At 37.5% G+C, this 17,156-nt stretch overlaps 1 protein-coding gene across 8 annotated transcripts in view; it reads left to right on the top strand.

The window, feature by feature from the left end:
• The window catches only part of SCRN3 (secernin 3), a 40,598-nt gene that overhangs the window by 11,983 nt on the left and 11,459 nt on the right, over nt 1-17,156 (top strand). For all 8 annotated transcript variants that reach the window (XM_012133407.5, XM_012133419.5, XM_012133412.4 and 5 more), the window contains 2 exons: nt 9,425-9,587; nt 10,479-10,659. In XM_012133407.5, the coding sequence (XP_011988797.3) occupies nt 9,425-9,587; nt 10,479-10,659 (344 nt within the window). The remainder of the gene's footprint in view (nt 1-9,424; nt 9,588-10,478; nt 10,660-17,156) is intronic.

Raw genomic sequence — 17,156 nt, 5'->3', positions numbered from 1 at the left:
GCACACAAATATGCACACATACAGCAGAAAAAAGTTTGTGACAGAATGTTTTTAGAATGCCTTAATGTCATTATTTTCCAAGTATTTAATACCTTACTTTTAATTTCCAGAACGTCTTATCATTTGAAAACTTTTCCTCTAAGTTTCTTAATGTTAGTTTGTCATTTTATAAGTAGGTTATTTGAAGTGTCTTTTTTTCCATGTGGATAGATATGTAGAAAACACTAAATAAAATATGTTACTCTAAGGATTTTGATTTTACAGTGACTATTATTGTAAAAGTAGAGATGGAGTAATGGTTGCAACAGTATCTACTCCTATTTATTTAAAAAGTATATCAAAGGCTAGACACTGTGCTAAGTGATTATATTATTTTCTTTACGCAAACATGGTAAGTAGGTATTATCTTCATTTTACAAATGAGGAAACCGTTTGTGCCCTTCACTTATCTCCCGTATGAAACTTAAATTAAAAAAAAAAAGACTCTTATTTGTCCTTACATTTTTCTCAGCACCTAGTTCAGTGTCTGCACTAGTGTATATGTATGCTTAGTAAGTTTTTTTGTTGTTGTTAACAAAGGCTTGTAAATTGAATTGAACTATCTAACTTGCAGATAGTTTAACAATGATCATTATTATGTCCTTTTTATATGGCAATAAACCTAAAGGGTTAGGACATAAAATTAGCAGATATTCTGAAAAAATGAAGAATATCAACATATAACTAAGCCAGAGAGAAAAATGTCAAGAATTGTAAGGTTTAGGGTGATTGGATAAAAGGAATAAAAAATAGGTAGAAAAAATTATAAATCAATTATCTACTGCAGTATAATAATTTATTATATTTAACTACAAAATGACTGAATTATAGATTTGAAATGCATACATGATTATAGTAATAGATGCATCTGACATGAAACTTCTTTTTCCTCCAAGTACGAAGTACAGTTCATCCAGCTTTCTGTGCTTTGCCAAAGGAATAAATGTCTTTCCAGTACTTTTATAGAAAATTGTCTACTAGAATATTATAGCTATTTTTTCCTATGATTTTTCTAGATGGAAGAGCCTATTTCTCTTCTTTCCAGCTCTTCCTACCTGATAGCTATTAACTGTGCTGCACGTATGTCCAAATTTTATCTATATTCACTCATGTATTTTAAATGACTAGTTTAAATTGCAATGAGATTGTACCCTATGTTTTGCATTCATTTTAGTGAACCCTACCACTGCAGTCTCAGTACTTATCCAATGCTTGCTAGTGGATTACTTATAGCTGTCCTACTCAAGTGATCATGTAAATCCTTCTTTCATTTTGAGAATTGTAGGTTTTGAATGCAAAAACATTTTCATAATACCTGTCTTATCTCAGTGTTATGGTTCTGACACTGTTTTCATCAAAACTTCCTACTTATAGGAATTTATGTTTGAGTCATTCTAAAATCTCACTGGGTGCAGAAGCTATGTGTCTGATAGGAGTGGATGGCTTTTGCTTTATTGTCTAGTTTTATTATTAAGGATTGTTTTCAGATATATAATTTTTTTGTTTCTCCCTGCATTTTCCTAAATTTACAGAAAGGTATTGCTCCTGTAACAAATTATCTACACATTATTTTTCTTGAATTTGAAGTCGTAGCTATGTTAATGGAGAAAGTGAAAATTTGCTATTAACATAAAGCAGTTGGTAGTTTGAGTGGTTAACTGAGGATGGAACGCTAGATTGTTTTATATGGAAATCAATTTTATTTTAATTTGAAATGTCACAGAATTACAATTTGGGTACAGACTTGATATAAACTTTTCTCTTTTAATTATTCCCATATATCAGGGGAATGAGGGGAATTCTTGCTTTTCATGCTTTATTTGTCCTTGTAAGTAATTTCATTTGTTTATTCCTTTGCTGTCATTGTAGTAGGACTTGGAAACAGAAGAAACAAATACCTGTGGTCAACCAACTGTGTTAAGTGAAAGTTATTTTTTTTCTTTAGGACTAATTTTAATGCGGTAATTAAACATTTACATATAAGTGTCTGAAAATATTTTATGTGATGGCAGGTACTCTGTGTTTTGTGTTTTTTAAAAATATACTTGTTACAATATGGATCTACCATATTCTTTACTGTTATTAAAAAATTGATACTACTTGAAGGTGAAAAGAGACATATTTAATAAATGAAAGGCATAAAATTTGAGTTGGTTAAAAGCACAAAGCTAAACATCTGCTTCTGGTTAACAAGGGGTAGCTAGTACTGGACTACCCTCTTCCCAAGAATAACTATAAAAGCTGGAAGAATAAAACCAGTTTGAAGGCATGGTGAATACCCAAAACAGTTAGGACATGAGGGGCCTAGATCCAGGAGACTGGAAAAAGACCATCTGTACTCTGAGAAGAGTCTGACTTTCTATGTCACAATTTCTCCTTATAGCAGCTGCTGACTTCTATGCAGTGTGTATGTAGGATGAGGCACTGTAGGATGAGTAGTTGCTAAGACTTTACAAAGTTAAGTAGAGATTTTGGTAGTCTTACAAGTCTTAGGGACAAAATTGGATTTGATGAACAACCAAGAAGAAGGGGCCTGAGAAATACCCTAGGCTTTCATCTAAAACCCCAGAAAGGCTGTACCTTAGGAATAAGAATGGACAGAGAATAGACTAGTCTAAGCTGGATCAATAGTTAATCTATGTATATTCCATCTGTTTGCCAGAAGAAAATTAAATCTTCTATGAAGGAAAATATCATGCAGAACCTGTACAAATTTTCATCTATAGTATCCAACATTTAATTAAAAATTTATCAGACATGGCAAGAAATGGACCAAATGACTGAAAATCAAGAGAAAGACAGTAGAAACTGACCCACTGGTTATTTGCAATTAGTTTGATTGGATACAGACTTTTAAATTAACATGTTTTATATGTTTAAAAAAACTAGATGAGAAGATGGAGAATTTCATCAGAGAATTGAAATCTAGAAAAGAGAACCAAATGGAAATAAAAGAACTGTTGTTGTTGTTTAGTCACTAAGTCGTGTCTGACTGTGACCCCATGGACTGCAGCATGCTGGGTTTCCCTGTTTTCCACTATCTCCTGGAGTTTGCTCAGAATCATGTCCACTGAGTTGGTGATGCTATCTAACCATCTCATCCTCTGCCTCCCCCTTCTCCTTTTGCCTTCAGTCTTTCCCAGCATCAGGATCTTTTCCAGTGAGTTGGCTCTTTGCATCAGGTGACCAGAATATTGGAGCTTCAGGTTCAGCATCAGTCCTTTCAGTGAATATTCAGGGTAGATTTCCTCTAGGATTGACTGGTTTCATCTCCTTGCTGTCCAAGGGACTGTCAAGTGTCTTCTCCAGCACCAAATTCAAAGGCATCAGTTCTTCAGCACTCAGCCTTCTTTATGGTTCAACTCTCACATCCATATATGACTACTGCAAAAACCAGAGCTTTGACTAGACGAACCTTTGTTGGCAAGCTGATGTCTTGGCTTTTTAATATGCTGTCTAGGTTTGTCGTAGCTTTCCTTGCAAGGAGTGTCTTAATTTCATGGCTGCGGTCACCATCTGCAGTGATTTTGGAGCCCAAGAAAATAAAATCTGTCACTGCTTCCATTTTTTTCCCCTTCAACTTGCCATGAAGTGATGGGACTGGATGTCTTGATCTTAGTTTTTAGAACTGTAAATTTATAATAACTGAGAATTCAGTATAATAACCTATTAGACATAGCAGAAGAAAAAAATTAGTGAATTGGAATATCAGTAGAAAATTTCTGCTTGAAACAGAGATAAGGCTTTGGAAAATACAGGCAAGAGTGTGAAAGCCATATAGGACTCATTGAAAAGGTCTAACATGTATGTAGTTGGAGTCCCAATAGGAAAGGTGAGAGAGAATATGGATGGGCAAAAAGCAAGATTTGAAGAGATACTGGCCAAGAATTTTCCCCAGTTAAGAAAGTCGGCAAGTCACAGTTTAATGAAGCTCTACAAATCCCAAGGATAAATAAAAGGACACCACACCTGGGCCTATTGTAATAAGACTGTTGAAGAGGGAAATAAACAGAAAATCCTAAAACCAGTCAGAGAGAAAATATATATTACCTTCAAAGCATCAGATATGACTGGCGGAAAACCTTTGCCTTCAACAGAAGGGAAAGAATCTAGAAGACTGTAAAATGACACCTTTAAGGTGATAGAGAAAAATAATTACTACCAATTTAGAATTCCATATCCAGTGAAAATATACTCCAGAAATGAAGTTGGACTAAACTTTGAGAGAATTCATCACTAACCAACTGGCTGGAATCAAGATTGCCAGGAGAAATATCAACAACCTTAGATATGCAGATCATAGCGTTCTAGTGGCAGAAAGCAAAGAGAAACTAAAGAGTTTCTTGATGAACGTGAAAGAGAAGAGTGAAAAAGCTGACTTAAAACTCAACATTCAAAAAACTAAGATCATGGCATCCAGTTTCATCACTTCATGGCAAATAGATGGGGAAGAGTGGAAACAGTGACGGATTTTATTTTCTTGAGCTCCTAAATCATTGCAGATGGAGACCGTAACCATGAAATGAAAAGACATTTGCTCTTTGGAAGAAAAGCTATGACAAATCAGAGCTATGGTTTTTTTCAGTAATCACGTTAGAGTTGGACCATAAAGAAGGCTGAGTGCTGAAGAACTGATGTCTTCTAATTATGATGCTGGTGAAGACTCTTGAGAGTCCCCTAGACAGAAAGGAGATCAAACCAGTTAATCCTAAAGGAAATCAGTCCTGAATATTCTTTGGAAGAACTGATGCTGAGGCTGAAGCTCCAGTGTTTTGGCCATCTGATGCGAAGAGCTGACTCATTGGAAAAGACCCTGATGCTGGGAAAGATTGAGGGCAGGAAGAGAAGGGGACTACAGAGCATGAGATGATTATATGGCATCCCCAACTCAATGGACGTGAGTCTGAGCAAACTCCAGGAGATAGTGAAGGACAGGGAAGCCTGGTGTGCTGCAGTCTATGGAGTTGCAAAGAGTTGGACACAAGTTAGCAACTGAATGACAATGACAACAACAAACCAATTGGTACTAAAAGAAATACTGAGTTATTCTTCAGGAAAAATGATCTTAGAAGCAAGGTGGGCGAGAGTGAGTGAAGAGTAAAAGAAACAGTAAATGTGTGGGTAAAACTAAATAAATATTGTCTGAAAGAGGAGAGTGAAAAAGTTGGCTTAAAGCTCAACATTCGGAAAACTAAGATCATGGTCCCGGTCCCATCACTTCATGGCAAATAGGTGGGGAAACAGTGGAAACAGTGGCTAACTCTATTTTTCTGGGCTCCAAAATCACTGCGGATGGTGATTGTAGCCATGATATTAAAAGACGCTTACTCCTTGGAAGGAAAGTTATCACCAACCTAGATAGCATATTCAAAAGCAGAGACATTACTTTGCCAACAAAGGTCTGTCTAGTCAAGGCTATGGTTTTTCCAGTAGTCATGTATGGATGTGAGAGTTGGACTATAAAGAAAACTGAGCGCCAAAGAATTGATGCTTTTGAACTGTGGTGTTGGAGAAGACTCTTGAGAGTCCCTTGGACTGCAAGGAGATCCAACCAATCCATCCTAAAGGAGATCAGTCCTGGGTGTTCATTGGAGGGACTGATGTTGAAGCTGAAACTCCAATACTTTGGCCACCTGATGCATAGAGTTGACTCATTTGGAAAGACCCTGATGCTGGGAAAGATTGAGGGCAGGAGGAGAAGGGGATGACAGAGGATGAGATGGTTGGATGGCATCACCGACACAATGGACATGGGTTTGGGTGGACTCCAGGAGTTGGTAATGGACAGGGAGGCCTGGTGTGCTGCAGTTCATGGGGTCACAAAGAGTCAGACATGACTGAGCGACTGAACTGAACTGAACTGAAAGTAATAATGTTATGACCAATAACCATAGCTGCTGTGCTCAAGTTCTGTTGTATATTACGATTCCTGAAGGCTGCTCCTGGTCAATGACTGAAAGCATCAGGGAGACTAAGGCAGGCCCATGCTGAGGGTCATTGAACTCTTCTGATGGTTGACTTTGGGTCAAGGACTTCCTGAGAGCCTTGCAAACTTTCCTTAGATGGCATGTTAATCTAGGTCACTTTCACTCAACCTTTCTTCCCTCTCTGTTAAACCCAGGTTCAGACTTCAGTTGCAGTCTGGATTACTTGTCATTTTGTCTCATAGGCATTTTCCCTCATAAAATCTTTATACATTTACACACTGCTACATTTAAAATGGATAATCAACAAGGACCTACTGTATTGAATAGGGAACTCTGTGCAGTTATGTGGCATCCTGAATAGGAGGGGAGTTTGGAGGAGAATGGATACATGTATATGTATGGCTGAGTTCTTTGCTGTCTGTTTGAAACTATCACAGCATTGTTAATCAGCTGTCAGTTCAGTCAGTTCAGTCACTCAGTCATGTCTAAGTCTTTGCAGCTGCAGCATGCCCGGCTTCCCTGTCCATCACCAACTCCCGGAGCTTGTTCAAACTCACGTTCATCGAGTTGGTGATGCCATCCAACCATCTCATCTTCTGTCATCCCCTTCTCCTTCTGCTTTCAATCTTTTCTAGCATCAGGGTCTTTCCCAATGACTCAGTTCTTCACATCAGGTAGCCAGAGTATTGGAGTTTCAGCTTCAGCATCAGTCCTTCCAATGAATATTCAGGACTGATATCCTTTAGGATTGACTGGTTTGATCTTCTTGCTGTTCAAAGGACTCTCCAGAGTCTTCAACATTACAGTTCAAAAGCATCAATTGTTTGGCGCTCAGCTTTCTTTATAGTCCAGCTCTCACATCCATACATGACTGCTGGAAACACCATAGCCTTGATTAGATGGACTTTGTCAGCAAAGTAATGTCTCTGCTTTTTAGTATGCTGTCTAGGTTTGTCATAACTTTCCTTGCTCCAGTCACCATCTGCAGTGATTTTGGAGCCCCCAAAAATAAAGTCTGCCACTGTTTCCATTGTTTCATCTATTTGCCATTAAGTGATGGGACTGGATGCCATTATCTTTGTTTTTTGAATGTTGAGTTTTAAGCCAACTTTTTCACTCTCCTCTTTCACTTTCAGCAAGAGACTCTTTAGTTCCTCTTTGCTTTCTGCCATAAGGGTGGTGTCATCTGCATATCTGAGGTTATTGATATTTCTCCTGGCAATCTTGATTCCAGCTTGTGCTTCATCAAGCCTGGCATTTCACATGATGTACTCTGCATATAAGTTAAATAAGTAGCTATAGTCCAATATGAAATAAAGTTTTTAAAAAACCTTTGTGTATTTAGAAAAATTATATAAATCATCAAGCCAAGTTCATTGAAGCCAGACTGAAATTTGGTTCTCTCTCTTAAAAGCTTTGTACATAGAATTGGCATCTGCTTTTCAAAGACTTGGATGAATACAGTAGAATTACATGTATGAGAAATAGCACAAAAGACAGGAGGCAGTAATTGGAGTAAAAGTGTTACAAGGTCCTTGTATTAACTAAGTGGTGAAGAACTAATTTAAGACTGTAATATATAAAGTCAAGAGAAAATAAAAAGAAGAAATGTACAAATAAGCAAACATAGTAGAAATAGAATAATAAATACCTGAAAAAATTAAAGAAGGCAAAAAAGGAGAAAAAGAATAGCTGGCATAAATAGAAAGCTAGTAATAAAATGTCCCATGCAGAATTGTTCTTATATGGTTTTTATCTTTGATGTTATGCTTTTAGAAAGGCCATTTACACTGTACCAGAAATGGTTATCTACATCTTATAGTTTTATTTTTAACATTTATATTATAAATCTTCTGGAATTATTCTACAATAACATATGAATTAGGATTCTGGCTTCTTTTTTGTTTAATCACTTCTCAAATGATTACCCAATAATCTTAGCCCCACTTGTTTTTTTAAAATTTTTTATTGGAGTATAGTTATAATGTATTAGTTTCATGTGTACAGCAAAGTGAATCAGCTATATGTGTGTGTGTGTGTATACACACATGCTTTTTTTAAGATTCTTTCCCCATATTGACCATTATACAGTATTGAGTAGAGTTTTCTGTCAGCCCCACTTTTTAAATGAATTATGTTTTGTCTACTGATTTGAAGTGCCAACCAATTTTATCAAATATTAAATTCCTCAGTAAACCCAAGTATCAATTAGATTACTGTATTTGTCCATAGCCTAGGACAATGCCTGGCATTTAATAGGTGTTCAATAAATTTGTTGAATGAATGAGAACTAAAGAGAGTAAATCCCATTTTTGTCTTTAGAGAATTTGTAATCTAATTGCAGAGATAGGAACAATACAGACAAAAGATCAGGAATTTATAGTCTAATGGCAGAGACAGACAAAAGATAGGACCAATGCGGATGAAAGATGGGAAAATGTTATTTCAGTTAAGTTTGGTAGAAGTTTTAATTTGAAGGAGTTTTAATGTGATTCAGGGAGAATTGAGAGTCATTAATTTTGGGGACGAGAATCATTATCATGTGAGAAGAAGATATTTTGGCCACTCTTGGAGGGCTACATTGTCAAGGGGTAAGGTTCTCCATCCTGTCATGAGAGATCCTAAGCCACATAAACGTGTAGAATGGAGAAGAGCTGTCTGAAGGCATGCTGGGCTTTTTAAACTTTTTGGTGGAAATGCCTTCCAAATATGGGATTCTGAGGCTCTCTGTAACCATGAACATGTTGTGTTTGGTAAAAAGATAAAATAGATTTTTTTTCTGTTTTTCTCAAAAAAATCTTAAAATACCAAACTTTACCTATGAAAGCAGAAAACAATATAATGCATTTATATTTATCATGCACAATGGACATTTAGATTTTTGAAGTAGTCTGACAGAACTGTGTACATACAAGTTCCACTAGCCAATAATGTCTTTCGTCTCCTTGATTCCCAGTCAGGTTTTCATAAAAGAGTATTAATGTCAGACATAGAAATTATTACAGGAAAAATAATTTGTTATTTTGTAAAGAACATCTTTTGTAATATTGGAAACTAAACACACTATTCTCTTAATATTTTGTTCCTAGGACGGATAGACTCAGATAATAATTATTGACATTGTTAGCTAATTGCTAACTACATATCCCTTAAAAAATTTTAGAAGGGCAGTGAGGTTGAGTGTATTTTGTATTATTGATTTCTTCTTCTTTAGAGATAACAGATTTATCCTATTACAATGTTTGGAGATTTTATTTTATATTTAAAAAAATATCTTCCTTGTGACAGCCCAGTGAATCTAACAGTTATGATACGAGATTTGCGTATAGTCAATCTTACTTAATACCTAAACCAGTATCTCATATTATATATTATCAATAGAGAAAGCAGTTCATAATTGCAGGATCCCAGTTTGCAAATGCATATGTATTTGATGGTCTTAAAATTTATTTCCCTAGGAAACATAACTTTTGAAACAATGGTGGAAATTCTCCGAGATAAACCAAGCGGCATTAATATGGAGGGAGAATTCCTGACCACTGCAAGCATGGTTTCTATTTTACCTCAAGATTCCAACCTTCCTTGCATTCACTTCTTTACAGGGACTCCTGATCCTGAGAGGTAAAGTCACAAATACTATAAACCAGGCAGGGAGTAGGGTAGAGTCATTAGTCTGGTCATGATTTTGTCAGGCTAAATTTTTGTTGCACCAATATGACAAAAATTTTCTACTGAATGTTTTATTCAAGTTTTAGTCTGCCATTTGCGTATGTATTATATAACTGTTCTCATTCTTACGGGATGAAAATGTTTATTGTTTCTGGTACACAGTTATTCCTATCCCCTCTTTCCCCAAATATACTTAAAATTGTCAAGAAAAGAAAATAGATAGGTTTTCTTATGCAGATTTCCATATTAAATATTAGAGGATTAGTAAAATGGTTTAATAATCTAGAAAATACATGTAAAACTTAAAATATCAATAGTTCAAGCTTTATCAAGTAGATTATACAGGCTATCTTGATTTAAATTGTTGGCATCTCTCATAAAACATAATGCACATTACATTTAGAAATGACCTTATGTTTGCTGTCTTTTATCTTTCATCTTACTAAAGATATCTTCAAGCAAATGGAATGAAACTTGTAAACCCTTTATTAATACTTCTGTTTATTTTCATCCCATATCCTAATCCTCAATATATTGCACTGAGGATTGTTCTTACCCTCCAACTGTGGAGTTTGCAGTAAAAAATGAGCCATAATTTAACTTGACACTGTTAGATGCCAGGCCCTTTGTCAGGTTCATGGGAATTCAAGGCTAAATAAAGCATGTCCCTTGTCCCAGAAGAAGATCCTAGGATACCAAGGAAGATAGGCACAGGTAAAACTAGTATCACAGGAACAATCAGTGTGTTATAAATGAGTAGAAACCACAGGGAATCATAGAAGATGTAGAACAATGCTAAATATTTTTATATTGCACATACCAACTTAATACTTTTTCTTCTAGATCTGTTTTTAAGCCTTTCATATTTGTGCCGAATATTTCACAACTATTGAACACCAGCTCACCTACATTTGAACCTGAAGATTCCGTTGAAAAGAAGCTACAATTTAACATTAAGCCTGACAGAAGACATCCACTCTACCAAAAACATCAACAGGCCTTGGAAATACTAGATAATAAGATGGTATGATTAGATTATCTTTTCTGTTTATCATGAAGAATAACTTAAAGTATGATTCAGTTCATATTCTGAGCTTTGGAATGTCAGCCTTCTTTCCTTTATATAAAATCGGTCTAAAAATAGTTTAGATCTTAGACTATAATAGGGCTATATTATTTTTGTATGTGTGCTCAGTTGCTCAGTCATGACCAAGTCTTTTTGACCTCATGGACAGTAGCCCACTAGGCTCCTCTCTCCATGGAATTTTCCAGGCAAGGATACTGCAGAGGGTTGCCATTTCCCCCTCCATGGGATCTTTCAAACCAAGGATCGAACTCACGTCTCCTGTGTCTCCTGCACTGGCAGGCCAGTTCTCTACCACTGAGCCACCTGGGAAGCCCTTATATTATTTTTGACCTTTGGTTAAAAATAATGGTTAGGAATGTAGTTTGAATTTTTTATAGCAATTTATTATATTAAGCAATAATAACAATTGCTAAGATTTATTGAACACTTATACACCAAACACCATGGTACTGTTACATTGGGTATTTCATTTAATCTTCACAACCACTTTATCAGATAGGTACTATTAATAGCCCCATTGTTGTTATTATTGTTGTTGAGTCGCCATGTCTTGTCCGACTCTTCGCGACCCCATTGGACCCCAGCACACCAGGCTTCCCTGTCCCTCACCATCTCCTGCAGTTCGCCCAAGTTTATGTCCATTGCATCGGTGATGCCATCCAACCATCTCATCACTGTTGCCCTCTTCTTCTGCCTTCAGTCTTTCCCAGCATCAGGGTCTTTTCCCGTCAGTTGGCTGTTTGCATCAGGTGGCCAAAGTATTGGAACTTCAGCATTAGTCCTTCCATTGATTATTCAGGGTTGATTTCCTTTAAGATTGACTGGTTTAATTTCTTGTTGTCTAAGGGATTCTCAAAAGTCTTCTACATCACCACAGTTCAATAGCATCAATTCTTCAGCACTCTGCCTTCTTTATGGTCCAGCTCTCACAACCACACGTGACTACTGGATAGACCATAGCCTTGACTATACAGACCTTTGTTGACAAAGTGATGTCTTTGCTTTTTAATACACTGTCTAGGTTGTCATAGCTTTCCTGCCAAGAAGCAATCGTCTTCTAGTTTCCTGGTTGCACTCACCATCTGCAGTGATTTTAAAGCCCAGGAAGAGGCATCTCTCCCTGCTTCCCCCTTTTCCCCATCTATGAAGTGATGGGGCCAGATACCATGACCATAGGTTTTTTTAATATTTAGTTTTAAGTCAGCTTTTTTACTCTTCTCCTTCACCCTTATTCTCTTCACTTTCTACCATTAGTGTGCTATCATCTACATATCTGAGGTTGTTGATATTTCTCCCGGCAATCTTGATTCCAGCTTGTAACTCATCCAGAACGGCATTTCTCATGATGTGCTCTTCATGTAAGTTAAATAAACAGGGTGACAATGAACAGTCTTGGACTCCTTTCTCAATCCTGAACCAGTTAGTTGTTCCATACAAGGTTCTAACTGTTGCTTCTTGACCGGCATACAGTTTTCTCAGTAGACAGTTAAGATGGTCTGGTATTCCTATCTCTTTAAGAGTTTTCCACAATTTCCTATGATCCACACAGTCAAAGGCTTTAACATAGTCAATGAAACAGAGGTAGATGTTTTTTCTGGACTTCCCTTGCTTTCTCTATGATCCAGCAGATGTTGGCAATTTGATCTCTGATTCCCCTGCCTTTTCTAAACCCAGCTTGCACATCTGGAAGTTCTTGGTTCACATAATACTGAAGCGTAGCATGCAGGATTTTGACCATAACCTTAGTAGCATAGGAGATGGTGGTTTGAACATTCTTTACTACTGCCCTTCCTTGGGACTTGGGATGAGGATTGACCTTTTCCAGTCCTGTGGCCATGGCTGGGTTTTCCAAATTTGCTGACATATTGAGTGAGAATTGGACTATAAAGAAAGCTGAGTGCCAAAGATCTGATGCTTTTGAACTGTGGTGTTGGAGAAGACTCTTGAGAGTCCCTTGGACAGCAAGGAGATCCAACCAGTCCATCCTAAAGGAAATCAGTCCTGAATATTCATTGGAAGGACTGATGCTGAAGCTGAGACTCCAATACTTTGGCCACCTGATGTGAAGAACTGATTCATTTGAAAAGACCCTGATGCTGAGAAAGATTGAAGGCAGGAGGAGAAAAGGACGACAGAGGATGAGATGGTTGGATGGCATCACCGAGTCAATGAACATGAGTTTGAGTAAACTCTGGGAGTTGGTGATGGACAGGGAGGCCTGGCGTGCTGCAGTCCATGGGGTCACAAAGAGTTGGACATGACTGAGCAACTGAACTGAGTGACTGATTAAGTGTAGCATTTTGATAGCATTTTTTTTTAGGATTTTAAATAGTTCTGCTGAAATTCCATCACCTCCACTAGCTTTATTGACAGCAGTGCTTCCTAAGGCCCACTTAACTTCACACTCCAGAATGTCTGGCTCTGGGTGAGTGACCACACCATCGTGGTTATCTGGGTCATTAAGATCTTTTTTGTACAATTCCTTTGTGTATTCTTTCCATCTCTTCTTGGTCTCTTCTGCTTCTATTAGGTCTTTACTGTTTCTGTCCTTTGTTGTATCCATCTTTGGATGAAATGTTCCTTTGATATTTCCAATTTTCTTGAAGAGATCTCTAGTCTTTCTGCTTCTGTTGTTTTCCTCTGTATCTTTGCATTGTTCATTCAAGAAGGCCTTCTTGTCTCTCCTTGCTATTCTCTGGTATTCTGCATTCAGTTGGCTGTTATCTTTCCCTTTCTCCCTTTCCTTTCACTTCTCTTCTTTCCTCAGCTATTTGTAAAACCTCCTCAGACAACCATTTTGCCTTCTTGCTTTTCTTTTTCTTTGGGATGGTTTTCTTTACTGCTTCCTGTACAATATTATGGACCTCTGTCCCTAGTTCTTCAGGGACTTTATTTGCTAGATCTAATCCCTTGAATCTATTTTTCATCTCCACTGTATATTCACAGGGGATTTGATTTAAGTCATACATGGCTGGCCTAGTGGTTTTCCGCACTTTCTTTAGTTTAAGCCTGAATTTTGCCAAGAGAAGCTGATGATCTGAGCCACAGTCAGCTCCAGGTGTTGTTTTTGCTGACTGTATACAGCTTCTCCATCTTCGGCTACAAAGAATGTAATCAGTCTGATTTTGGTATTGACATTTGGTGATGTCCATGTGTAAAGTTGTTATCTTAGGTTGTTGAAAAAGGGTATTTGCTATGACCAGTGTATACTCTTGGCAGAATTCTGTTAGGCTTTGCCTTTGTTTTGTATACAAACTTGTCTGTTATTCCAGGTATCTCCTGACTTCCCACTTTTAAATTCCAATCCCGTATGATGAATAGGACATCTTTTTTGTGTGTTAGTTCTAGGAGGTCTTCTAGGTCTTTATAGAGCTAATCAGCTTCTTCAGCATCAGTGGCTGGGGCATAGACTTGAATTATGTTAAATAGTTTGCCTTGGAAATGAACAGAGATCTTTCTGCTTTTTTCAAGGTTGCAGCTAAGTACTGCATTTCGGACTCTTGTTGATTATGAGGGCTGTTGCATTTCTTCTATGGGATTCTTGCCCCAGCAGTAGATATAATGGTCATGTGAATTAAGTTCATCCATTTCCATCCATTTTTGTTCACTGATTTCTAATAAATCTGAAACTTGGAGAGTTTAAGTAGCTTGCTTAGTGTATCTCACACCAAAAATTATAAGACTACTAGAGGGGAGTTAACCTGGTCTCTAAAATAATGTTCTTGATCATGTACCCTCAGATTAATTTTAATTGAAAGTGACTTGACACTCCATAGACTTAAAATAATAATTATAATGAGTTGAGTTTTTTACAAAATGATAAATGCTTATATAATACTTTTAAATATAAGTATTATAAAAGATTAAATATATCACACAAAATCTCAGCTCCAAAAATAAGTAGATAAATATATTTTGAGGGGGAGATAGATAGATGGGGAGACAATTCTATAATATCCATACGTCTTCAGGCTTCCTGCCCTCTTCCCTCTCTGCCCCAGAGATTAAAAAAAAAATAGATTAGAAGGAAATGGAAGGGTTACGTAAAGGCTTTTCATAAAACTATCAGCTGATTCCTTGCAATGAAGGAAAAAGTTGGCCATCTTATACCTTTTCTCACCTGCTTCTACTAGCTTCTGATTTTTATTGTCTTTAATTACTTTTACTTTGTCAAGGTATATATATTTACATTCTTTCTACATTAAGTGCATTTTCCTCCCAGGTAATTTTTTTTTCCTTTTTCTGTAGTATGTTTATATAGTTGTCATGCTTTTCTGTCTGCTCTCCCCTCCCTGCAACTTATGCTTAAAGCAGAGAGCTTTGTCCAGATCCTCTATTTGTTATATGTTCTTGACACTACCCTGGAGGAGGACGTGGCAACCCACTCCAGTATTCTTGCCTGGAGAACCTCATGGACAGAGAAGCCTGGCAGGCTACCATCCATAGGGTTACAAAGCATCGTACATGATTGAAGCAACTTAGCATGCACGCACGCTTGACACTACTGCTTTTTCTAGGACCAATTTGTTTGACCTCTGACCTACAGTGTAAACACTTTCTTTGTAGCCAAGTGGTATGGAGTGAGAGGCAAGTGTTTTGTTCTAGGAGCCTATTAAGTGCACTGACTCAGGCCCAGTTCCCTGGGTCAGAAGTGTCATTCCCTCCATGGGCTTGGCTCATCCTGACTGAGCATAGCGCTGTGAAAAATGATGAACCCTCTGGTTCTTCTTGCCTTTGCTCAAGTTTCTCAGTGATGTGTTTCATGAACGTCTGCTCTGGAGGGATTTTCCTTCACTCCTCCCTGAGCAGCCTCTGCACTGCTCTAATTTCTCACAATAGTTCTCAAGAGTTGTCAGCGCCCTTTTCCCTTTAAATACTGCTTATGGGAGTGAGGTTTTTTTTTTCTGTTTTGGGAGTGAGTTTTGTAGAATTACTACTAAATGCCCATTAAACTAAATAAAATTGCTTTTTGACATTTCTGCAAGTAACATTGAAATAAAATTTAAAAGAAGTTACTATTTTAGAGTTTATTTCAGTTCAGTTCAATTCAGTCGCTCAGTCGTGTCTGACTCTCTGCGACCCAATGAATGCAGCACGCCAGGCCTCCCTGTCCATCACCAACTCCTGGAGTTCACCCAAACTCATGTGCATCGAGTCGGTGATGCCATCTAGCCATCTCATCCTCTGTTGTCCCCTTCTCCTGCCCCCAATCCCTCCCAGCATCAGGGTCTTTTCCAGTGAGTCAACTCTCTGCATGAGGTGGCCAAAGTATTGGAGTTTCAGCCTCAGCATCAGTCTTCCCAATGAACACCCAGGACTGATCTCCTTTAGAATGGACTGGTTGGATCTCCTTGCTGTCCAAGGGACTTTCAAGAGTCTTCTCCAACACCACAGTTCAAAAGCATCAATTCTTCGGCGCTCAGCTTTCTTCACAGTCCAACTCTCACATCCATACATGACCACAGGAAAAACCATAGCCTTGACTAGATGGACCTTTGTTGGCAAATTAATATCTCTGCTTTTTAATATGCTATCCAGGTTGGTCATAACTTTCCTTCCAAGGAGTAAGCATCTTTTAATTTCATGGCTGCAGTCACCATTTGCAGTGATTTGGAGCCAAAAAAAAAATAAAGTCAGCCACTGTTTCCACTGTTTCCACATCTATTTCCCATGAAGTGATGGGACCAGATGCCATGATCTTAGTTTTCTGAATCTTGAGCTTTAAGCCAACTTTTTCACTCTCCTCTTTCATCAAGAGGCTTTTTAGTTCCTCTTCACTTTCTGCCATAAGGGTGGTGTCATTTGCATATCTGGGGTTATTGATATTTCTCCTGGCAATCTTGTTGCATCTTGTGCTTCCTCCAGCCCAGCATTTCTCATGATGTACTCTGCATATAAGTTAAATAAGCAGGGTGACAATATACAGCCTTGACATACTCCTTTTCCTATTTGGAACCAGTCTGTTGTTCCATGTCCAGTTCTAACTGTTGCTTTCGGACCTGCATATAGGTTTCTCAAGAAGCAGGTCAGATGGTCTGGTATTCCCATCTCTTGAAAAATTTTCCACAGTTTATTGTGATCCACATAGTCAAAAGCTTTGGCATAGTCAATAAAGCAGATATAGATGTTTTTCTGGAACTCTCTTGCTTTTTCGATGATGCAGCGGATGTTGGCAATTTGATCTCTGGTTCCTCTGCCTTTTCTAAAACCAGCTGGTATTAAATACTGATTGACAACAAAGTAGTGGAAAGACAGTAGAATTTGAGGGAAGAAGTGTCAAAGAGTTTGATTCTAGTCCTGGCTGTGTAAATAACTACTTTTGTGTTTTAGGGAAAGTCTGTTCTACTGGTAGTTTGTTACCATTTCTTGATTACTAATGAAGTTGAAAATCTCATGTTTATTGGCCTTTGGTATTTCTTCTTAAATGATTTGCC

The sequence above is a fragment of the Ovis aries genome, chromosome 2 (assembly GCF_016772045.2).
Source record: "Ovis aries strain OAR_USU_Benz2616 breed Rambouillet chromosome 2, ARS-UI_Ramb_v3.0, whole genome shotgun sequence".
Taxonomy (NCBI): Eukaryota; Metazoa; Chordata; class Mammalia; order Artiodactyla; family Bovidae; genus Ovis; species Ovis aries.
Note: the sequence above shows the minus strand (reverse complement) of the source record. Positions and strands in the feature narration are given on the sequence as shown.